Source organism: Rhinatrema bivittatum, chromosome 8 (genome assembly GCF_901001135.1).
Source record: "Rhinatrema bivittatum chromosome 8, aRhiBiv1.1, whole genome shotgun sequence".
Lineage (NCBI taxonomy): Eukaryota > Metazoa > Chordata > Amphibia > Gymnophiona > Rhinatrematidae > Rhinatrema > Rhinatrema bivittatum.
The window spans coordinates 10433234-10458316 of record NC_042622.1 but is presented as its reverse complement, the minus strand read 5'-3'; the positions used below and the strand labels follow the sequence as shown (position 1 = coordinate 10458316).

General features: G+C 47.1%; 1 protein-coding gene across 2 annotated transcripts in view; it reads left to right on the top strand.

Moving 5' to 3' along the window:
* ARFGAP1 (ADP ribosylation factor GTPase activating protein 1) overlaps positions 1-22740 on the top strand; it is a 63468-nt gene extending 40728 nt beyond the window's left edge. Inside the window, exons 6-13 of one of the 2 annotated variants that reach the window (XM_029611668.1) lie at positions 2117-2194; positions 3085-3196; positions 3862-3918; positions 4251-4283; positions 6843-6899; positions 8078-8137; positions 17073-17149; positions 17660-22740. In XM_029611668.1, coding sequence (XP_029467528.1) covers positions 2117-2194; positions 3085-3196; positions 3862-3918; positions 4251-4283; positions 6843-6899; positions 8078-8137; positions 17073-17149; positions 17660-17993 — 808 coding nt within the window. In that variant the 3' untranslated portion in view covers positions 17994-22740. The remainder of the gene's footprint in view (positions 1-2116; positions 2195-3084; positions 3197-3861; positions 3919-4250; positions 4284-6842; positions 6900-8077; positions 8138-17072; positions 17150-17659) is intronic. The other variant, XM_029611669.1, reaches the window with a different exon arrangement.
* Positions 22741-25083: the final 2343 nt, after the last annotated feature.

Genomic DNA, 25083 nt, shown 5'->3' with positions numbered 1-25083 from the left:
TCTCCTGCTTCATAGAACCTCAGGTTGAGCAGGGGCTTCTCGAGCAGGGCTCCCGCCTCCTGCGGCACCGGATTTCAAACCCACCGTAGTTTCTGGGTTGAGCGGCGTGTGAAAGCACAAAGCCCTGCACCAGATATCCCTGCTGGGGGGGGCTCCTGGCGTCTGGCTCCGTGAATTGGTGCGCTCGATGCAAAGCCTCAGGAATCCCAGCAGATTGGGGACGGCTCTTGATCACCCTGGCGGGGTCTCCGACACATTAGAAGATGAACGCCACAGGCTCCTTCCAACCTAACAAGTGGCCCTTTGGGGTCGTCGACCTCAGGCTTGTTTACTCTGGGAAAACAGGAGAAAATTTATTCTGTCCTGTGGAGCAAATCCAGGTGCATGCTGGTCAGTTCTCTGCTAAAGTGGGAGGCAGGCCTGCTGATTGTGTCGATGGAAGAAATGAATCAGACAGTACGCTAGCACTGGGCATGGATTTTTCTCCTCATCCCAGTATGGCCCAGTCAGGGTGTGGTTTCTCCTGTACGCCTTTTGATTCCTCTGGGAGTCGAGCCCTTGCTACTAATGCAGGTTGAGATCGTCTACACCACCCAATCTTTCTCTTGCTAGCCTGATGGTTAAGGATATTGAAGGCTTGGTAACTTTTTTTTTTTTTTTTGCTGTCCAACGAGGTCAAGGGCATCATTCACCGGAGAATCGTACGGGTTTAAGTGGAAGGTATTTTCCTGCTGGTGCCAGGCAGGTTCTCTGGTTACAGTTACCTGTTCTTCTAAGGATCTGTGTCAGTACTTACCTCCCCTCTCTCCGTTGGATCGCACATTGGAGCCATTGCCGCGTACCTCTTCCAAGTAAAGGAAAAATCAATCTGGCTTCGTTCTTGGAGGGTTTGCAGCATGTAAAGCCTTCCATGCTGAGCTGCTGAATTCTGTTATCTGAAGGGTGGTGGTCCTAGTCGCTGTCTCTTTCACAGCAGAGTGGCGCATGGTACCCATCCTGAATGTCTGCTAAGGTGGTCTCTGGTTTTCACTGGAATCAAGCCATGCGTGTAGAGGAGAAGAAGGCCTTTCGTTTGTCCCAAGTCACATCAGGTTTCTCAACTGTTCTGTATCCTGTGGTGCCAGCAGTTGCCAGTTGTTCCTTGTCCTGCTGACTAGTGGTCTGTATTGCGCATTGCTATGCACCTGCTGGCCTTCCCATCACAGGCTCCGTCAAGGCACATCAGATTGCAGCCATGCATCTTTCAGTTGCTCTTGCGGCTGGCTATTGCAGACGTCTGAAAAACTGCAGCTTCTAAACGTCCTACTCCTGTCCAGACAATGTATTCAGACGTGACAATAACTTTGGATGAACCTTTTTGTGCAGCCTGTTACATACGCTCCATGGGGGGGTTTCAGGGTTGCAGCCCTCAGCTTGTAGTGGCAAATTCAGCCTTGCTTGTTGAAAGAGAAAGCAAGTTTGCTTAATGTAAAATGGGACTCTCCATACGCAGCAGGATGAATTAGCCATGCTTAATACCTAAACACCTCCCTGAACAGTCGACTACCTCGCTAAAGCTGAGCTTTCAAAGTACTGAGGGGCTCGGAACTCCCATGCAAGCTCAGTAGTAAAAGCTTTACTGAGCTAGAGAGGGGTTTGTGCAGTGCCGTCGGATGGCCTCGCCCAGGCGTCGTGACTAATTCATCTTGCTGACTGTGGAGACCCCCTGTTTATAATAAGCAGCTCCTTAACCGAGGGCTGTTCCCTTTCTTCTGAATGTCTGGAAGGCCGTTCCATAACTGTGGTCCTAGTATTGTAAGTAGCCTTGAACATGCACCGGTCACACTGGCAGGAAGTCTAGGACGGTTACACCCAACAGAGCGTAAGGAATTTGATGGCTTGTAGATTTTCAGTAAGGCACTCGCACGGACTTGGGGTCTCAGCACCCAGGGCTTACTGTGCTAAAGTTAGAATCTTAAACTTGATTTGTCATGCGATCCTGTCCGTACCCTTCACCCACCACCTGCAGGGTCACAGGAGCTGCTCCTCCTTCCCGGGGTGTGCATTGTCTCAGAGTCTCACGCTTTGCCTCATCTCCTGCAGGGTCTTAATTCATTCTCTGTCTGAATCTTTGCAGCTCCTCACAGAATGCAGCAGGCCCCTCGGACAAGGCTTTTGAGGACTGGTTAAACGATGATGTAAATTCTTACCAAGGGTAAGTCTCGAATCAGTGACCGATAGTCCTTAAAGCAGTTGTACGGGACTCTGTCATGGCCGCCTCTGGGGAGCTCTGTGTAGGTGGCCGTGTGTTACATGTGTTGCGTGTATTCTGCTCTCTTTGGGTGCATTGCAAAGCACTGAAGGGGGGTTAAACCTGTGACTGACTGGATTTGATTGGATGCATCTGATTAAATCTGTGGGCATTTAATATGGGACTGTCCCTGATTGTATGCACAGGGGGTTCTCCCGCAGGTGAATCCTGGTTTTGATTGACCTTGCATACGGTGTGTCAGATTCTGCAGTCAGGTCTTGCATCATGACCAAAGAGATGTGACTGGGGAAAATTTAATTTGATTGTGTTAATCTGTACTTGAAAAGATATACCCAGCGTGATTTGCTGGGAGGACAAAAATCATTTATTCCTCCGGTAACTAAGTAAATCGTTTAGGCACACAAAATGCCATGGTTTTCCTGTTTTTAAATTAGCAAACGTTTTTGGATTTGCTGGTTGCTTCCTTGTTCTGTAGTGGAATGTTCTCCAGTGGTGATGTCACTTCCTGTGCTAGGCAGGCTGGGATGACCTCATCACTCTGTGGCACTCTACTGACAGCGCATGCAAGGTAAAAAAAAAAACAAAACCCTGCACAATGACAAACTCGTCAGATAATACCCACTTGCTTGCAGAAGTACGGAGGAACTGCTCCCTCTGTTCAGCCAGGATAGCTGCCTTCTGTGTGCAGGAGAGGCTGTGGATGCTTGCAGCTGGCGAGCCTGCACCGAATCCTCCTTATAACCTTCAGTCCCCTGCCTTGATGATGCAAAAGATGTCTGGGGTGTGCGTTCCCTTCATAGCTGCTGCATGAGTGACCTCCTCTTTTCTTACAGTGGCGGGGGAGTCGGCAGTCAGGAGAACCGCTATGTGGGATTTGGGAACACTGTCACCCCTCCGAAGAGAGAGGACGACTTCATGAACAGTGCCATGAGCTCTCTGTACTCGGTAAGCTGGCACTTTAACCTCCTCACTCCTTACCTGTCAGGCTTCCTTCCGATGATCCAGTCATACTGCAGTGGCCCCTCTGCCCCTTTCCCCAGGGGCTCTGAGGGCTGACCTCCTTGTACAGGGACCTAGGCTGCTGATCTACTCTGCACTTGTGGAGGGGTTTTTGAAAAACCATTGAGAGAAATGTGTACCTCCCTTTTGTAATGTTCTTTTTGTACTCTGTCCTTTCCGGTTCTATGGCTGGAAGGCACAGATGCACATAAAAGGGTGCCCTCGTGTGGTCAAAGCTAAAACTCTGAACCTCCAAATACCGCAGGAGTCTCCCACGGTGAAATTCCATTTTGAGCTGGGAAGAAAAGCCTTTACTGACTGGAAATGGGACTGAAAGAGATCTCTGTGATGACGTGTAATGATGGCAGCCCCTGGGAGAATTCTTCCCGAATACTGTGCGGAACAGACTGGGCGCTGAGATTAGTTTTTAACGAGATCTGACCTGTGAGACGTGGGGGCTTGTTGTCACAGAGTGACTTATCTCTAGCAGCAGGTGTAACACATCCGCCCTGCTTGGAGATGTGCTCACTGTGACACTGGGATCGCCTGTGCTCACATTTTAAAGCCAAAGAACATAACATGCATTCTTGTTTCTTTCTTTTTTTTTTAAGGGTTGGAACAGTTTTACGATTGGAGCAAGCAAGTTTGCTTCAGCTGCCAAAGAAAGTGTAAGTTATTGGTGAAGCGGCTGCCCTGTCGTGCCTCCCTCCCTCCCTCTCTTGCTGCTCTGCGGGCTGTCAGGTTGCAGTGCGGCGGCTCCTCAGAAGCTGGGAGAGTTGGGGATCTTTGCTTTCACTCTCTTGCTTCTGTCTCTCCCCTGAGCTGCGTTCCCTGCTCTGTTGCTGCCTCCCAGCCCGTCCGGGCCCACTTTCTGAAGGCCCTTTGAAAGAGAGCTCCCTGCATCTGGCCTTTGCAGCTGTGCGGTCTATTTCAGAGTATAGCGGCGAAATCTTCACATCGACCTACATTCATTTCACTTTTCTTCCTGTTTTATTTTTAGGCTACAAAGATTGGGTCACAAGCAAGTCAGAAGGTAATTAGCAATCTGTGTTTCTGACTGCCTTAATTAGGAATGTGACAGCTGGGTGATGAAACCAGCCCCCCTGGCTTCGGGAAGTCGTGTCCATCCCTACTGAATGGGTGACGGCAGGACACGCAGCGTGCAGCGGGTGCCAGGAGAGCTGGAAGGGACGCTGCTTTTCCCAGAGATGAAACCTAATCTTTCTCTTTCTTTCAGCATGTTACCCGTGACACGCACTTATGTCTCCTGTAGCTTCTCTAATGAAGCAAATGCTTGTTATGATATCAAACTTGACCTGGAAGCTTGCTTGGAAGGCAAGGCCATGGACTTCTGTTTGAAGCGATGCGCTGTGGCTGCCTGACTGCTCGGTGGAATTCAGCTGAGCTTTCAGCGGCTACTAATCGGGCTAGAAGCTAGATATCAGTTATGGTGCACGTAACGTGGTGTCATTTACTAAATTCTCCTCACGAGGTGCATGTGCGCATTCTCTTCTCCTAAGCAACCTAACTAAAATGTCCAGTATGTCCCCAGGCCGCCGTTTCAGCCGGGCTACGGCTGTTCTCACCTCTTCTTCACAGCTCTTAGTCTTTGTCTCTGTGTGGGGGTCGCTCTGCTTGGGGGTGAGGGGTGTGTGCCGTACACCGCCTGCATCTCTGTGCCGTCTGGCCTGGCCAGGTGTGTTTCACGCACCGCTCTTCTTCCTTACCGAAATATGAAGCTTGGGGAGTTCATTTCCATCCAGCCTGCCCGTGGTGGTCTGGTGCTGGTCCCAGCTAAATCTCCTCCTGCAGGGCTCGGCGATGTCCTCTGGTCTCTCCCCTGGTGGTGTCCAGTCCCCGTACCCTGGGTGTCTCCCTCTCTCTCGTTGCCTTTGACTCTCTCTTGCTCGTGGCTTGGGCAGTCTGGGACGTCCGTACCTCCTGGTTTCTGAGAGTTGGTGCTTTCTAGTTCAGGCTGAGTCACCGATTACTTCAGAATATACCAGACGCTATGGAAAAAGTCATGGCGCGGGGGCAGGGAGGTGGGGGAACTGCTAAGGGGGGTGAAGAAAGGGCCAGTAATAAACAATTTGAGGAATTTCTAAAATGTTCATGTGACAAGATCCTGCTGAAGGTTTAAAAGAAAACCCCCATACTCTTCTGCCCCCCTTCGAAAGCCAGATCTCCTTGGGTACTTGCCAGGTTCTTGTGGCCTGGTTTGGCCTCTGTTGGAAACAGGATGCTGGGCTTCATGCAGCCTTGGTCTGACCCAGCGTGGCATAGCTTATGTTCCTGTGGTCTGCAGGTCCCAGCAGTTTGCTGGTCACCTTCTCTTAACGTGGCAGAGAGCCGGCTTACGTAGAGAGCTGCTTCTCCAGTCCTGTCCCTAGCCAGCTCTGGTTTTCAGGATATCCAGAAGATGAATTCATCGTAATCGTAGCTTGGTTACCTTGAAAACCAGAGCCATTTGCTGGGATTTGCGGCGCTTTACAGGGATGGGCATAGTTTGTAACCTGCCTGCTTCTTTTACCCTCTTGCTGCCTGGCTAAAGCTTTGGGGCTACAAGCAGCAGACCGAGCCGGTAAAGCCCGTTTGCACGGCCTTCTTGTGCATGGGCTCGGCCACTCTGTGCTAAGCGACTGCATTGTGCTGTCCGAGGCTTGTTTGTCAGTGGGTATTTCACTTGTCCATGCTTTTCGTATTTGCCTCTCTCTGCTCTGTGAGACGGGTGGGTCTGTGTGCTGGTGCCACTTTGCTCTGTCTTGCTTATGGTGCATTGGGGTCATTTCAGCCACTCGTTTGTTCTCATGTAGCGGTATTAGTCTTCTCTTCGTAGCTGGGTTACGTTTGCTGTATGTGTGTCGCTGGAAGTTAAGGTGCTTCACCGGGGGTCCTAACACCCATTGCTTCCTCTTCTGAGCTGCTTGATATCGGCACCGAGCAGAGGAGCTGTAAGAGTGGTAGGAGAGTGCTTGAGATGTGGGAGAGGGCTGTGACTTTTTTTTACTTCTTTTGAGCAGTCACACATGTGCATCCGCTGTCTGGCACTGTGACGCTTACCTTTCACTGCAGTTTGACTCTTGAGATCGTAACTTGCTTTCCTTTTCTCCCCTGATGATTTGGGCATTGTGAAACTTGTTCAGATCATATTCCTCTGGATGGTCCGACATGCAATCTTTAATTGTGCCAGACACTTGTTGGCATTCATCTTGTAGCAGGCACGTAGCCTGCTGCAGGTCATGCATGCTGTTGTCCTCGGATATCACTTTGATGGCTGCTAGCTGTGAGCCAATAGCCGTAGCCCAGGGTCACTGTCTGCTCCAAAAAGATGATCTTGGGCCATAAAAGTGGGCGTATCTGCCTTGAGTCCAGTCGATGCTGCGTGTAAATGGGGAGCAGCTCCTGAGTGTGTATCTGTTACTGCTGTGTCTGTGGCGGTGTCACTCGTGTGCTCCTGTCTTGTGTGCTTCCTGGCTGCTTTTGTGAGGCACAGTCTGAGGCTTTCCTGTGGCCGTCCGTGTTGCCTGTTTCGCTTCTGAGCAGAGGAGCATTGTTTCTGACTTTCTCTTTATTTTGTTTTTACTTTAACTAGGCTTCAGAGTTAGGTCAGAATTTTAATGAAAGTGTTCTCAGACCAGCCCAAGAAAAGGTAATTGTGACTGTTGCACTCTGTGTTGTGAGTACTCTTGCTGTCTGACTAGCCCGATGCTAATGTCGGCTGCTGCTGCTGCTGCTGCCTGCAGCTCCTGGAGATGCTATCACACGGGCGCAGTTCAGTATTTACCCCTTTTGTTGAACGCTATGGTGATAGGCACCCTCTTCATAAGTTGAGGTATCAACGAGTCAGTCCATGGGCTGGGCTGGAGGCCCAAATAGCAACTGAGTGCTTGCACCAGGGCACCGAGTGCTGGGGGTCGTGCAGAGCTGTGGACCAGTCACACCTCCTGCTGCTTTTAATACATTTGGCTAAATAAGAAACTAAACTTGGGGGTCCTAATAAGCCCCTCTGAGTGGATTATTACTGACGGGCTACATTGAGTGTGGAGCTGGTGCCAGACACACGAGGCAATCTGAATCCATGCAGTGGGGGGAGACCCAGGAGTGGGTGCATAATAATTTATACCTGGTTTTATTTCTGTTCAAAGCGGATTTCATGTAGGCACTGCAGGTATTTTCCTATCCCCTTACTTTCTCCCATCCTGTGCCCTAACTTTGTACTCCAGGCAGTGGAGGGGGTGAAGTGACCAGGAGCGGCAGTGGGATTTGAACCCTGGCTGCTCTGAGCACTAGGCCAGTCCTGTCACCCAGGGTCTTCCTTCGGAGGGGCCCAGCCTCTGAAGGACTGAGAGAGGAGCTTCCCGTGGAAGATTTTTCCCCTCAGAAGGCTCTGGACTGGTCTGGTTCGGCGCCGTTCATCCTAGGGGGAAGCGCCTCACTGTTTATACCCTTTACCCTGTTCCTAGCTGCAAGTATTGGGTGTGGATGCCCTGTGCCTGCCTGAAGGCATTAAAGCTTGGCCTTGCTGTATAGACGTCAACGTTTCCCCCCAGAGCCATCCTAAGTGGGATGGGGCTGCTCAGACAACTTATTTCCATTTCTCCCATGATGCCTGCATTTTTAAAAGGGCTCTGAATCCACCCGGCCTGATGGTGCTGAGTGAGAGCCATCGCAGGCACTGCCTGTGGGACCCGTCCGTGCTCTCCTAAGCCTAACGTCGCAGGTAATGGAGAAACGAAGAGCTGCGCGCCCTTTGATTTAAGTTGTGGTGAGATCTTTCTCCTCCCCTTTAATTTTTGCTTTTGTTTTCAAACCTTTTGCTCCGTGTAGGTGAAGGAGGGGCGGATGTTGGATGATGTGTCCACGGGGGTGTCTGAGCTGGCATCCAAGGTAGGCCCGAGGAGGCAGGATGTTAAGCCAAGCTCCATATTCCTGTGCGTGGAAACGCGGGGGCCCGTCCAGGCTTGCGTTGCAAGCTGTCAGATTAAAACAGAGCATAGACCAACGACTGCTGGCCACTGAATTAATGTCAAGGATGTCTTTCCGGCAAAGGAAGTGACTGATGGTCTTTTATTAAACTACAGCTGCTTTTCTTCTGATAGTGATTCACGAGAAGTAGTAATCTCCCAGTAGTCGGTGGCATTCAGGAGGGCTCTTGCAGAGCCGGGAAGCACAGGGGGGTGCAGTTGTTGTCCAGGCTATTGGCCAGTGAGTGCTGGGGTGGTGCTGTACATGCTAAGGAGCCTGGAGCTGGCTTACAGGAAATGTCTGTTTTATAACTTGCTAATGTGTCTGTGTCTCTTTCTCCTTTCCTTGCTGCACTGATTGTCGCTCGGTAAGTACGCACTGCCGCCAGTACTGCGGATTTATTCCCAACCTGCTTTGACCCTGGCTCTAGGAAAGTGCTTAAAAGTAAATCAGAAGGCTACCTGTGGGATTCTCTAATGACCCATCGGTTGTTGCCAGAGAAATGTGGACTTGCCTTACAGCTAGACGTGGCTAGAGAGACTGCTCTCACGGACAGCTGTCTCTGGATGTGCTGCTTTCTTTTTCTTTATAATGGCAAACTGATATGCATGGGGGACTTGCACGGCTCAACAGAAAGTACCATAAACTTGCTGGGCAGGCTGGCCGGTCCGTTGCTCCTTTTCTGCCCTCATTTCCATGTTTCCTCTCTCTTACGGCTTGCTTGAGAGTACAAGTGAGGGCTGATGGTGCCTTATGTTAGTAGCCTGGAGTAAATCTCTCACCTCATGACATCGCAGCAGGACTGAGACAGAGAAAGGCCTAGTGCAGGGCATGGAGCAATCCTTTAAACAGAGCAGGACAAATAGGATAGCAAACGATGACAGTTAGACCGCTTGACTCACCCCGCCTTTCCAGTTTAAATTCTTCCCCTTTGGTAGATGAGGATATAAAATCCCAGACTTACCCCAACACAAGCCCCTGCTCCTCTCTACCTGTCCCAAGCATGTTTTAAAGCGTCACCGTGCAAGCCTTCACTGCCTCTGCTGGCAGGCTATCTCCCCTCCTTCTTCCCAAGCTTTGGTCGTTGTCTGACGCGTCTGGCCATGCTGTGCTTGTTGATAGTTTGTTTGTATTCTTGGGAAGCTGATGTAACCATACCTTTTGTTAGGGCTGTAACCGGGGCTGCTCTGTGCAGGTTACCTTCCCTATCTTAGACATTTGGAAGCCTGATGCAGTTGCACTGCCACTGTCAGCCCAGTGACCTCTATTCTCCCCTCCTTGACTCTCTAACACAGGGGTTCCTATACTTTTCATGTGGAGAGCCACATAATGTGCTTCAGAGCACCAAGAGGACCAGGGGAGGAGGGGGTCTTCCTCAGTATGCTGAGTGAGGGGAGAGGGGTCTCCCTCAGTTTGTTGCTTCTCAGTCTAATTCTCTATTTCCTTCTGACAGTTTTAAGTTCTCATTCCAGGAATTGATGGTGGGGCTAATGAAATTTTGCATCCCAGATGCATGATTGTACACTTATTAGCCAATCTTCCACATTTTCCAAGTCTCCTTTCACTTTTTCTTCACCCCATCTAGAATGTCTACTCTGTTCCAGATTTTTGTATCATTTGCAAACAAGCAGATTTTTTTCCTTAAGTTCTCAGCAGCATAACTAATGAGAATCTTATTTATACAATTTATAACCCACTGACCCACCAATCTCAGTGGGTTACCACATTACATACATAATAAAAAAACAAAAAAGAAACCAAATACAGTATACAATATTTAAACTAAAAATAGACAAATCTCCTCAAAATAAATCATACGTTGGCAAACTCAGCTTAGAAATGCTGCTTCAAAAAGGAATGTTTTAGGAGTTTTTTTGAACCGGCGAAAATCTTGTTGTTTCCTGATTTCCTCCGGCAAAGAATTCAAGTGTTGACCCAGCTACACTGAACATTCGTTTTCTAGATTGAGAGAGAATTTTCAGCAATGGAACCTTGAAGTACCCTTGTTGAGGATCAAAGATTCTGTGAAGGCACATGTTTATGAATCAGGGATTGTATTTCTGATGGAGCATGATTATGTAGTGCTGCAGAGTTTGGGATTAATTGTAGCACTTTTTTGATTCTGACTGTGGTATTCCAATGAATAGAGCGATACAATAGTTAAAGAGTGGATAGGATGAAGGATTAAGTGACTGTTCGGAAATCAGAATAAGAAAATAAAGGGTGGATGACATGTAGAAGCCGTAGAATAAGATGACTTCACAAGCTATTCAATATGGACACTCATTGATAGAGAGGAGTCCACTAGAATGCCCAGATCACAGCCCTGAAACTTGATCGGAATAGAATGGTTCTCAAAGATGAAGTTTCCAAGGTCCTCAGGTGATGGCCTGCGCGAGAGGAAAACAATCTGTTTTGTTGATATTTAAAGCTAACTTATTTGTGAATAACCATTTTTTGATCAGTGACAGGCAAGAAGATGATTTATAAAAAGCATGATCCTTGGTTGATGAGATAGGAAAGAAGAATTGTAAGTTGTCTGCATATACGTTAAAAGGAATGTCAAACTGAGAGAGAACTGTGCATAACGGAACAAAATAAGAGTGAAAAATTGCGGAACCTTGAGAAACTCCATGCAAAGCGAATGAGAAGCAGAGGATGAATTTCCAATAATTACTTTGAATGAACGTCCAGAAGAGAGAGAAGAAAACCAAGACAAAACTGAACCAGAAATTCCTATCATTTCAAGGTGTGAGAGAAGAAAGTTATGATCAAGGGTATCAGAAGTGGCTGATATATCAAGCAGAACTAGTAAATATTGAGTATCTTTAGCAAAACCCGGATCAGTTGAATTAAAACAGCTCAAGAGTAAAGTTTCAGTATTAAGTAACGCCCAAAAACAGAATTGCGAGTCTTCTAGCAGATTTGCTTCAATAAGATCTTGTAATTGAGAAAGCACAACTTGCTCTGTCACTTGAGCTAAAAAAGGGCAGATTAGACAAAGGCCTATAATTCTTGGGGTCTAAAGGATCAGCCTGCGCTTTTTTTAACAATGGATGAACTACTGCAGTCTTTAATTTTGACGGGATATGTCCTTCAGTAAGAGAAGCATTCATGATTTTAGCAAAAATTTGTTGATATCGTATCTTAAGAATTTGAGCAGAGTTGAAGAATAAGTACTCGGTGAGCAGTAGTTATCTTTCAGATCGGTTATTATAGAAATCACTTCTGCTGAAGAAGTTGCAGAGAACTCTGTCCAAGACCCAGGGACCCGATTTGTCGTGGTTTCTTGCGTCAATGGTAATTCATTTCGTGGCAATGGAGAAGGGCTTGCAAAACTCTTGTTGGAAAAAAATCAGAAGAACTAGGGGGTCATGAAATGAAACTCCGGGGGGAGGACGACTCAGAACCAATGTCAGGAAATATTTCTTCACAGAGAGGGTGATGGAGGCCTGGAATGCCCTTCCGGAGGAGGGGGTGAAGACAAGAACAGTCAAAGAATTCAAAGGGGCGTGTGGATACCTAAGATTAGAGGATAGACATGAAGAAATGGGTGCATGAGGTTAACTTGCTGGTGCGGCGTTACTACCCTTAACAGAAGGTATGGGGATAACTATCCTTAACCAATAAACCTTGATGCTGTGTTGCTATCCCTTTCCATGGCAGGGGAAAAGGCAATTGGATTCAGACAACAATAAACGAGGGCCTCTACTTTATTTATTTATTTATTTTTAATTTTTATATACCGGAATTCCTGTATACAATACAAATCAGTCTGGTTTACATGAAACGAAAAGATTGCCCTGGTCTGGAAGGTCAGACCAGGGTTTTTTTTACAAAGAACATTGAACAATAACATATAAAACATAGAACAATAAAATATAATACTTTTATGGTCTGGGGAACTCATAAACATGGGGATAACCAGCATGAAGCGGAAATTACTACACTTAACCAATAAGCCTTGTTGCCTTTGACACAACTGCAACATCGCTCTCTGTTTTGATAGTGATAGGGGAGAGGAATTGGATTCACATGACAACCAACAAGGGCCCTGACTTTTACAGTCTGGGGTACTGATTCGCAGACATAAGGGAAAAAGCACAGGACTGCTTCAATGTCCAAGTCCATAAGAAAAGTATGTCAAGCAGCACTATCTGAATTTTCTAGAAGGCTCATCACCCAGTAAGAAAGAAACATGGGGATAACCTGCACAGCATGGCAGATGCTACCATAAGCTTGCTGGGCACACTGGATGAACCATGTGGTCCTTTTCTGCTGTTATTGCTGTGTTACTATATATATTACTATCTGGTGAATTTTATCATAGAAAGTGAAGACAAACTGATCACATATAGAATAATTCATGGGCAACAGCATGATTACAGGAGAGGATGCTAACGAATGCACAATTTTAAACAATTCTGTAGGTTTAGAGGTTGCAGCTGACTTCCATGACTAATTCTGATCTTTAGATTTATCAATATGTGCTTTGTAACTTGATAACTTTAACTGATAAATATTGTCATTAGATTTAGACATGCACCAATGGCGTTCAGCCTTGCGTAAATCAGATTTCAATGTGCGTGCTGACTTCAAGAACCACAGAACAGTACAAGTTCTTTTTTTTTTTTTTTTATAGTCCATGCCCGCATAGGTGCAGTCGTATCCAAAACTGTGTGAAGTGAGTTGTTTCAATGAGATAGTAAACTGGCCACATCCTGTTCTCCCTCAGGTATAATTAAGTTGATGCATAAAGGGAAAACATAACTCTTGCTGTAGTTTCACAATGTTAGGTTCTATCTTAGGAGTTACCACCCAGGAAAGAGATCTAGGCGTCATAGTGGATAATTAATTGAAATTGTCGGGTCAGTGTGCTGTGGCGATCAAAAAAGTAAACAGTATGTTAGGATTTATTAGGAAGGGAATGGCAAATAAAACGGAGGATGTTGAGTGCCTCTGTATCGCTCCATGGTGAGCCCGCACCTTGAATACTGTGTGCAATTCTGATCGCCGCATCTCAAAAAGGACATAGTTGCACTGGAGAAAGTGCAGAGAAAGGTGACCAAAATATAAGGGGCATGGAACGGCTGACCTATGAGGAAAGGCTAAAGAAGTTAAGGCTGTTCACGTTGGAGAAGAGACAACTGAAGGGGGATATGATAGAGGTCACAAAATCATGAAAGGACTTGAACAAGTTAATGTAAATCTGTTATTTACTCTCTCAGATAATAGAAGGACCAGGGGGCACTCCATGAAGTTAGCAAGTAGCTCATTAAAAACAAATCGAAAAAAATTATTTTTCACTCAGCAAATAGTTAAGCTCTAGAATTCATTGCCAGAGGATGTGGTTACAGCAGTTAGTGTAACTGGGTTTAAAAAATGGTTTGGATAATTTCCTAGAGGAAAAATCCATAAACTGCTATTACAGTAATTTAATAAGCAGTAGTAGCTTGTGACTTTTCTAATGTTTGGGATCTTGCCAGGTTCTTATGGCCTGGATTGGCCACTGTTGGAAACAGGGTACTGGACTTGATGGACCCGTTGTCTGACCCAGTATGGCATATCCTATGTTCTTAAATTGTGGATCTACAAAGACGTTCACCATCTGTTGGGATTCTTCGGGTGACAATTTGTGGTTGGACACTTCCATGGAAAGTCTTCAACAAATATGTTGGCAACAAATAAGAAAGTGGTTGGACCAAGGCGCCTCCGTAATGGTAGATGTAAGGGATTCGTCCCTTAGCCCATAATGTATGTCCTCAAACATGAGTTGGTTTGTGTATCTGCTGCATTAATCCAAGGACAGACATGGTAGCTAGAAAGTCCTGGCAGGTGTCAGAGGAAATGTATTTACATGGAATTTAAAATCCCCTACCATAATGGCCTCTCTAACATAAAACTTTACAGAGAGGAAAGAGTCAATTAACATCAACAGATCTGAGGCTAAACAATTGGGAGCTAGAAGTCAGAAACAGCATCTCTAAAGGTAAATCTTCAGTTCGTATGATTTTCAGGTGTAACGTTGCTTTGGCAATGACTAACAACCTCTCCCCCTTTCTTTTTGGTTGGATCTAGGTTTAGAGAATTTTGTATGGCCAGGTATAGATCGTTGCTTCATGAGAAGAGTCTGAGGAGTATGTCCGGTGACTTAACATGGCTCAGATCACGTAGTACTGGGATCTTTTTCCAGATAGCCTGTCCAATAATTAGAATAAGAGAAAGCTGGACTAGATTGGAAGAGGTTAGGCAATTAATTGGATGCCTGTTAGTTACTTTTCCATTCTCCTCACAGTATCAGCTGCTTGAAATGATAGAGGACCATAACGCCCTCTGCGTATCACTACTGGAATAGGATTACATATCGGGAATCTCCGACCACCTTGAGAGATTCCTTCAATTCTAGAATAGATCCATAGTATTATAATGACTTTCCATTAAAGAACCCATATTCACAGGTGATATGATATCCAAACACTTCCCATATTAATGCAATGTTTAAAAAAAAAACAACCCCCATAAATCGTTGGCTATAAGCTTTAAAATCTCGGTATTTCACTTTTTTGCACACGAAGGAGCATGTTCCTTAGTTGCATGGCACCTCCGACGTCACCATGGGTGCTTAGCAGGTAGAATTCGATGATGTCATTGGTGGGCGGGGAAAGCATCAGCCAGGCAAACAGTGAATCAGAGGCAAACCTGATTCCCTTGGCAGGGAAGCTGAGCACACGACAGAGGCATCAATGAGAGGCAGCAATCTCCAGCATCACCACAATTGCTTAGTAGGAGGGATTCGGTGATGTCACTGGTGGGTGGAGCAAGTGTTGACCAGTTACACAGTGAATCAGAGGCAAACCTGTTAGAGCAAAAACAGCCTCTTGGCAGGAAAGCTGAGCACATAGTCTGGGTAAACAAGTGTGGGAGTAGCTTGCTTATTGTGGCGGTTACTACCCCCAACCAATTAAACCAGAAACTTCACTTTGAATGCATATCCAGCGCAGCTCACTGTTTCAACGGCAGGGGGAAATGAAGAAATAGGATTTACATTCAGACAATAACCAACACGGACTGAATTGCACAGTCTGGTTAAACAAATAAATGTGGGAGTAGCTTGCTTGTTGAGGCGGTTACCAATCAAGCCTGCTACTTCACCTTGAATGCATATCCAGCTTGGCTCTCTGCTTCAGCAGCAGGAGGGGGAATGAGGAAAAGAGGATTTACATCCAGATAACATCTAACAAGGCATTGATCTGAGCAGTATGAGTATATAAACATCGGGGTAACTTCTTGTTACGAAGGTTACTACCCTCAAACATTAAGCCTTATACTTCACTTTGATGCAGCTCCAACACTGCTCTCTGCATCTATGGCGGGGGTGGAAGGAAATGCGAATCAAACAGTTACCAACAAGGGCCCTGAACTTGGTAGTCGGTGAAACAGAAGTCTGGGAAAATAAGTGTGAAAGCTTGCTGGGCAGACTGGATGGGCCTGTTGGTCTTCTGCCATCATTTCTATGTTTCTATACATGATAGCAACAGGAAGGAATAAGAGGAAACCAAGTCTTGCACTGGGGACCCCCTACTGGTCACTTACCATTTCCACCACTCTGCATCCTGCTGCTCAGCTAGTTCCTCCCCAGTTTACAATTTTCTTACCCCCTCCCTTACCATTCTTCTATATGGGACAGAGTCCAAAGATAACTAAAGTCCAGATAGCCAACATCTATTGCACCTTCCTGATCCACCTCTTTTGACATGTTATTAAAGGATACAGTTCAGTTTCTGATAGGCTCTTCCTTTTTTGAAACTATGCTTGGAGTCTTGTAATCTCCTTGTTTCAAGATTCAGCACCAACTTTTTTTTTTTCCATAGATTTTGCCACTACTGAAGTTAGACTCATAGATTTGTATAATTGCTTGCCTCCCCCCATCCCCACTTTTCTGTAGAAGGAGCATATCCACTCTCCTCCAGTCTCTCTGAATCTCTTCTGTCTTCAAAAGACAAGTTGGAGAATACCCCACAGTGTCCGCTATCAGGTCCAATGGCTTTTTCCACACCTAGAGTACTGTGTGCAGTTCTGGGCACTACCTCTCAAAAAAACACATTCAACACAAATTGGAGAAAATTATTTTTCACTCAGTATGCAATTAAGCTCTGGAATTCATTGCCAGAGGATATGGTTAAGGCAGCTAATTAGCTGGGTTTAAAAAAAGGTTTGGTCAAGTTCCTGGAGGAGAAATCCATAAACTGTTATTAACCAGATAGGCCGATGCAGTATAAATGTGCTAAAAACGGGCCCTCATTTTATTAATGCGCACCTCTCCTGGGTGCGTGATGAAATATGCTAATGAACTGCCATGTTAAAAAGGACACACTAGGGGAAACTGTGCATTCCCCAGTGTGTCCTTGGCATTGGTGTTTTCTCCTTTTACCTTTGCTCTTCTAGCGACCCTGCTGCCGGTTTATTTTTCTGATAAATCAGCTTGGTGGTCTTCACTGGGGTTTCTGTTACCTTTCTAGAGACCTGGATTGGCCTCTCTTGTCTCTCCCTTTTTGTTACCTTGCCTTGTATAGTGATTTGCTGGCAGTTCATTGCTGAATAAAGTCTCTCTGTGTCCTTCAGCTCTTGGCCTTAACCCCATCTTTCCTGAAGTCCAAGACCGTAGTCTTAGGATGGCTCGGTTCAGGTTGGAATTTAATATTGACCGACACAGTACAGTGCTTATGAGACCTTTGATCTTCCTTTACCTAGAGGAGGTGATGTCTGCATGTGTCAGTACAAGATCTAGCATCGTAAAGGGTGTGATCTGGGAATCGGATCTGCTCTGCCACTCTAACCCTTTTTGCCTCTTCCTTAGGTTCAGGGGATTAGCATTAAAGGTTGGCACGACGTGACCACTTTCTTTGGTGGCAAAGCCGAGGACTCTCCTGAAAGGTACAGTTATCCTGTATGAGCAGAGGGTTAGCATATGTCCAGGGCGGCCAACTCTGGTCCTCGAGAGCCACAGGAAAGCTTGATTTTTTCAGGATATCCACAGTGAATAAGCGTGAGAGAGATTTTCCTGCACTGCCTCCACTGTATACAAATTCATCTTGTGCATATCCTGAAACCTGGCTTGTTTGTGGCTCGTGAGGGCTGGAGTTAGCCACCCCTGGCACAGGTGGACTCTCAGCTATTAGTAATTGAGACTCTTGTTTTGTTTTGTGTTTTTTTTTTAATAATTTTCAGCACTTGGAATTTAAAGAAAAAATGTCTTTTGTTGGAAAAAACTATTACAATAGAGTCCCTACATAATTCCACCCAATCTTTCCTCAGCTGAGAGCAAGAATGCTGCCCGTTAATAAACAGCCCCTTTCGCTGCAGCCTCCCGTGTCATGATTTAATAGAATTTTACTGCTGGGAGCAGCCCCTCTGCTTGATTCTTTTTTTCCTCCTTTTTAACAGACCCCCCATGGATGAGAGCTACCAGAGCAGCAGCGGGGACGGTTACCAGAACAGCACCGCAGATAAAACCGGCTGGGAAACCTTCAGCAGCCCCGACGTGGCCAAGGAGCACAAGTCGCCCAGCAGTGACAGCTGGACGTACGCGGACAACTCCGGCGAGAAGAAGAGCTCCGACAGCTGGGACATCTGGGGCTCCGAAACCGTCTCCAACAACAAGAACAGCAACAGCGAGAGCTGGGACACCTGGGAGAGTAACTGGGAGAGCGCAGGGAGCGGGGGCAAAACCAAAAAGGAAAAAGCAGCCGAGCCTGAGGATGGGTGGGATAACTGGTAGGCCCCCTCAACCTTCCCCCCCCCCCCCCCAATCCTCCCCCCATCTTCAAAGCAAGACTCACACACACACCCACACCCACCGTTGATGTTGATATGTTTGTCCTTCCTGAAATGTAATCCTGTTCTTCTCCATTCTCACTGTTGTGGTCTGAAAAGAAAGTGGACTCTGCCCCTAGCTGTCTCCTCTGAAACCCGGCCTCCTTTTTAACCAGCGCTCTCTTCACGCTGCGCCATGATGCCAGGGCGCCGACCACTTTCCGTCGCAGGAACGGGGCAGTAACATTCTTGCAGAGGTGTATTTTGTATTTCAAAATGCTGCATCCGGCTTGCAGGGTGCACTGAGCTTGACGGTAACACGGGCAGGCAGCCTGCAGAACAGGAACGGCTCCGGGGTACTGGGATGTGGCGCAAACAGCAGACCCCTGCCCCATTTGCCAGCCGTCTCACACAGACTGGAAAATTAAAACAAAAAAAAAAATATATACCTTAAGTGAGGTTTATGTTCCCCTTATTTATTTTTAAAGTGCACAATTGTAGATTTCTCCAGCTTGGAGGCTGACAATGGATGGAGCACCCCCCGCATGGAGAACACTGGCAGGCTGCAGCCTTTTCCTGGGAGGATGTGCTAGGGAGTGCTCGGCAGGAAAATTCAGCTAGCAGCACAGGTCATAAGGGCAAATCTGCCCCCAGAAATAAGAAACGCTCTTCTCGCTCACCAGCCAGCAACTCATGCTATCTTCCTTCGTTAAATCCTGCCTTGAGGTGGAGATTTTGGTGCGAGCTTCATCCATTTCATATACAGATGTTGCTAAAAACTGTCTGAGAAAGCCATTGGTGATTTTGAAGTGGAAACCCAGAGCAGAGACGTTGGGAGCGCTGCTTCACCCTGACCCGCTTGGAAATGACCACTGCCTGATAAGATTCGGGTTACTTCAATCAGGGTTTCGTGTCAGACCATGGGGGGGACCTGTTCCCCCAGTTTGAATCTGATTTTATGGACTGGACAGACGGATGGACTGAATTGCCTGCTAAGCACTTTTCTGCCACATGCCTGAGAAGCACTGACCATGAATTGGGGTGCCTGGGTGGTACCTCCTGCTGGCAACTTTAATTAGTAAATTGAATGACTTCCCATAAGGTTTTCCTCAGAAAAAGGGTATTGGTGAAAATACTGACCTGGGCCTGGTGTGCACCGTGTGCTGGAGCTGTGTGTAACTCTTGTGCAAGCTTCCTGAGCTGCCTGTATGCAGTGGCATGCAGCCGGGCGTCAGTAACACGACGGCAAGGCTATTTATTCAGCCAGCCCCCTCCCTCCAGGTTATGTTTGAGTCATGCCTGAGGCCGCTGCAGACTAACACTTGTGCCAGATTATGTTTTAGTGTGGATAGAAAATCACTATTGTGGGGATAATGTGAGCAGGTTTCCTACCTCTAATGTTGCAGCTGCTGCTCCCTGTGTGTCCTCGTCAGGGCCGGGAATAAAAGGAAAATAAGATTTTGCTAAATGAAGACGGGAGATGTGGTTAGGGAATTGCTCATTGTAAATTTGCATATTTGGTGCCTCTGTTTTAAGGCTGTTGTGAATCACTGTTAGGCGTCCCATGGCTCAGAAGGATGATGTCCGTTAGCAGAGCTGCAGCTGGCCTGGAGTTGGAAGAGTCTGTCCCAGGGCCTGAATGCGCATGAGACCGTCACAGGGGGTGGGCTGGAGGAGTTAGGACAGGTTTCCGCTAGCTAAAAGTAGTCTCCTTTTTCCCAGCCTGTTCCTGCAGTGCTTCACTGAGACTTTACCCTGTAAACTTTGAGCTGGCGCAGTAAGAAATCTTTCTTTACAGTTTTTAATCGTGGATTATGATGATGCTGCTGCTCTCACAAGCGAGACTAACCTGCATCATGCCAGCAGGAAGCTTTTGCTTCCATTTTGGAGAGCAGCGTTGACCTGTGTACAGTGATATAGCATGAAGTTCATCATTGTCTCACCTGCCATCAGATCCCAGAAGAACCCCCAACTAAGCTGCAAAGTATTAATTGTCTGCCTCGTCCTTCCTTGTAAACACTTACAGTCCGATACCCTCCTCCTGCCCCCTTTCACGTAGTACTATAGTAGTGATGCCTTGATTGACGTTTTAATTACTGTTTTGTGATGCTGTTCACCCTTCTGTAACCTGCCATCTCGCCAGTCCTGTGTGGGGGAGCTCTGTCTCGTGTGCCCTTGGCTTCACTGTAAGGTGTACATATGGTCACTGCCTTGTCTCTGTGCACATTTCGGCTCTCTCCTGTGCGTGCCCTCGGCAGTGACTAATCACCAGCACACAACAATTGTTGAGGAGCAGAACTGATGTTTAAGCAGTGGAGGCATCAGCTTCATCTGTTTCACTGGTCCTAACCAGTAATGACCAGTCTCTCTTCTCCCTCATGAGGATTTATAAAGGATTTGGCTGAGACTTGTTTCGCAGAGGTAGAATTCTACCTTCTTCCAAGTACCCTCTGTTCAGAGTAAGCGTCAAATGTGAATCAGGACCCGGGAAGGCAGGGAGAGGTGAATATGCAAAATGTCCCGTTTGTGGACCTGTGTTAAGTTTTCCGAGAGGCTGGGAGGTGGTCTCGAGCCAGAGCAGGTGCAGGCCCTCTGTAGTTAGGGGCTGTGCTCTTCATTGCTTCACTTTGCACATGCTTGTGCCGGGCCTTGCCTGTTCCCTGCTCCTAGCATGCCTCCTCAGTTGGTGCACGGTGACTTGTAAGAAATTGATGCTTTATCCTAACTTCAGCCTTTGGTGTACCTGTGGGTTTCTCTTTTTGCTTTGTAGCTGCCTCAGTTGCACATTCTCTGTGCATCTGCCTCTCTTTCCCTGCAGCCCATATGCACTGTTTGCTTTTTGGTGTCATTCTCTTTTTGTAGCTGTGACATGCGCTGTGTGCGCTGAGGTCCATGGATCATTTCTTAGGTAGGAAGTGGTAGTATCATGTTCTAGACCTGGTAGTGTATTTTAAGTCGAGGAGATTGCAAATGTTTTTCTCTAAATATATTTGATTGCTTTCTTCCTCTGTGGCTGTAAAATCATGTTCTTAATTTTGAAAAGAAATAAAAGTCCATGAAACTGCTCCTTACAAAATAAAAGGGAGAATGTGATGCCTGGTGGTGACATTAATGGGCTGTGTCCTCTTCTGGGCCATGGTGAAAGATTGACCCTTTGGCTTTAAGCTTGCACTGCTGGACTGCATGGCTTCCCGCTTCTCTTTCAAATAGAAATTCCCATTTTTTTTTTTTTGTTAATTGGTTTTGTAGTGTCTTTCTGAAACACAGCCTGATTCAAGCACATAGCAAGGTTTTAGGTATCATGATAGGCTAGGCTCACCGTTCCCTATAAGAAATGCCAGACTGGGTCAGGCCAAGCCCAATATCCTGTCTCCAACAGTGGCCAATCCAGGCCACACAGGTCCCTGGCTGGTAGCAGGCAAGGTTTGAAGGTGGACCGCTGTGTTCAGAGAGAGCTGACTGCTGCAGCCCTTCTCATTGTGCTCTTTTCCACAGGGTTTAAGCTTTCTCTTATCCAAACAAGTTTACCATGGGAAGTGCTGCTCTATTTTTAACCTCATCAGGCTTTGTGACATTCCAGCGCTGCATAATGTGTTAAATTAATAGGTGTATATTTCTGTTTTCTATTGTACTTTTGTACATTGGGCAAAGCCTTGCGTGATCTTTTCTTTGTAGGAAATGAGGCTGCCAGGTGTCATCCACAGACCAGGGCCATGTCCGGGGGGGTGATGCTGGCACGAGAGTTGCTTCTCTGCTGTATTACTGCAGCCCTGCCATAGAGCTGCCTGTGCATTTCCAGATAAAGTCATTGTGAAAGACGCACTGTCCATTCCAACCCCCTAATAGCACAGTATTCTCTAGTGTGCAGCAAATCTGTACCAGAGTTGTCTAGTAACATGGTACAGTAATCCCCCTTTATTAGAATGGAGCTGGCAACCAACAGAGAACTTTCTTGGAGGAAAATATGAGCACTCTGAGATTTACGAGGATTAATTTGGCAGAAGCTTCACTTATAAAGGTGTTTCTTATAGAGAGGGGATGCTGTACCTTTAATATTTATTGCTTCATATTCTGGCCTCTATCCAGTTTGGTCCCATAGTGCAAGTGCTGTAGTTTGAGTTATTAGGTGTGCATAGATAATGAAATACTGATGAATGTGTAGACGCTGCTGTTTATATACCCTGCTCCCCATCCGCTGCTGGCATTGCTTGAGTGTACACGCAGGGAGGGGCAGCATAATGGCTCCTTTCCAGGAGTTGGTGTGGTTCCTGACTCTTACGAAAGTGAAATCTCACAGCAATATTTTATTTAAGTGAAAATTGATGATTGATTTGCATGCTTAGCCAGAGCTCATTGTTGGCTAAAATCTCTAAATGTCATGCAACATCCTACTGCATTAATAAGATAAGGCATGCATCCTGAGTGGAGAGTTCATACTCAAGAAAAGCATTAGCCTACAGAATCGGCCTTGATGCCAGTTGTCCCCTGTCTTCACCAGCCAGACAGCTTCTTACTATCCTCCCTCCTCGCACGACTAAGTTTAATGAATGGAGTACTGTATCTCTGTTTTTTCAGTGTAGTCTTGTAACGGCTGGAATGGTTGTCTCGGTGCTCAGTGTATGTGTAGCTTTTCTGTCATAGCACTGCTAGGTTTGGGACTGCAGTGTCTCCTTTTATGATGGCCATTAACAATAAAAGCAGAAACAAATGAATGTTTGTGTCTGAGTCTCTCCGAAGCTACAGGGTGCTGGTGCCCTTCTGTATGATTTGAGAAAAACACTCCAGAACCTTCAGTCTTAATTTATATTTAAATAATGTGGTTACCTGCTCTATGGAATGAGAGAACATAAGAAATGCCATGCTGGGTCAGACCAAGGGTCCATCAAGCCCAGTATCCTGTTTCCAACAGTGGCCAACCAAGTCACAAGTACCTGGCAAGTACCCAAACATTAGATCACAAGCTACTATTTCTTATTTTCTAGTGTGTAGCCAGATGAACTCAGGACCAATGGGTTTATGCTCCTCTGCCAGCAGATAGACAGTCAGATTTGAAAGTTGATGTCACCCTAGATACACCCTGCAGTGAACTCAGCCATTCCGTATCTCTCCTTCTCCTAGCAGATGTGGATGTGCTATCCCCTCACCAGCATTGGTGTTTAGTGGGATTTCAGTACTAGTTTGAAGAAGAAAATTTACCGTTAAATTAGAGAAAGATCGAGCCCTGCTCTCATGCAGTGATACCTAAAGCTCCCTCCCCCTCCTGATGCAATTTCCGAGATCCCTCAGATATATGCCTTGGTTTGGTAGCCGGTCCCCGGCGTGGACTTTGCTGCTGAAGCAGCTGATAGGCAGTGGGTGCAGGAAGCTGAGCGCGATGGTGACAGCCTAAGCCCTCTCCCCTGCAGCTGGAGACCGTCCCTGTACTCAGCCGGTAAGCACTGAGCCCAGGTAAACAGAGAACTCCTTCAATTCAGAGACGTGGAACGACCTCGGTAAGTCTTTCCTCCAGTCTCCTTGCTCGGCACGCCGTACCGATGAAGTTACTGACCCCATTAGGGCAAGGGAAGGGGGTTTCTGAGCGGGTTGAGTGGCCCCCCCGATGGGCTAGGCCCCGCTTCACGGCACGCCACATGGCAGGCCAGTGGCGCCATCTTGCATGCAGTTTGGTGTGGTGCCATTTCCCCCAATGACCATCAGTATGCGCAATGCGAGCCAGCCTTGTGCACCTAATGAGCGCACTCCTGTGCGCATAACCACGTGCATAAGCACATGCACAACTGGACGCTTATACTTATGCGCATCAGGGCAGATTTGTGCACGACTGAACGCACAAGCTACGGTGTACTATGGCAACAAAGAAGCACAAGCAACCCTTCCTTTGTGCTGCCTGCCATTTTAGGGCTGCACAGTGTGTGTCAGCACTGTGAGGAAGCCCAGGGAAGGCTGGACTCTCAGAACTTTTCCAAGCTCGGCCGGTCCCTGTTAGCACCCCAAATTTGAGCAACCCCGGGATGGTGTCCTCTCCAGGAGAAGGAAGTTCAGCGGCCCCTACCCCAGTTCCTCCTGGGCTAGGTTTGGACCTGGTGACCTTTTCTTGGGTGGAATTCTTTCAGGGCCTTCAAGCCTTTGTTCAGGCACAGTCAGCTGCTGCTCCTGCCTGGTCTGAGCCCCATCTGCGAAGGCCTCATCCTCTCAGCATGCTTCTGGACATGCCTTGCCCTCACCAAGGGTATCCCTGACAGGAACCCAGACACTACAGATGATGAAGGGGATGCAGACTCATTGGAATATGGGGGAATCCCTTCAGGCCTGAGGCCATGCTACTGTTTTTCCACAGAGATGAATTGCCAGCCCTGGCACAGACCCTATGTCGGAACAAAAGACTAATCCCATCCTGGTGTCTATGGAAAGCCTCTTGCTATTTCTTGATGCTGGAAGCCATCCAGGAGTTGATTGACCTGGAATGGGACGCCCCAGAAGCCAGTTTTAAAGGTGGTCAGGCCTTGTAACCTCTGGACCCAAAGACCAAAGAACGCCTGCATTTCCAGAAAGTGGATGCCCTGGTCTGTGCCGTCTCGAAACGAACAACTATCTCAGTAGAGGGAGGCGTGGCCTTGAAGGATGCACACAATAGCGGTTGGAGTCCATCCTTAAGCAAGCCTTTGACCAACAGCAATGGCACTGCAGATTGCTTCCTGTTGTGCCCTGCTGGCTCATTCGTATCTGCTTCTCTTGAGAGAGGCAGATAGCTTGGGGTTGCATCCCAGAGAGGCGATCGAGCCCACTTTGGCCTTCCTAGCAGATGCAAGGTCTGACCTAGTGTGTACCTCGGCCAGAGGAGCAGCCTTTGTGGTGGTGGCCAGAAGACAGCTATGGCTACAAAATTGGTCAGCGGATGCGACATCTAAGGCAAACCTCACAAAGATGCACTTTAAGGGATCTCCCCTATTAGGAAGTGAATTGGAAAAGCTAGCCAGGAAGTGGGGTGAATCTCCAGTGTCTTAGCTACCGGAAGATAAGAAAAAGAGGTCACAGTGCCCCTCACCCATGAGGGG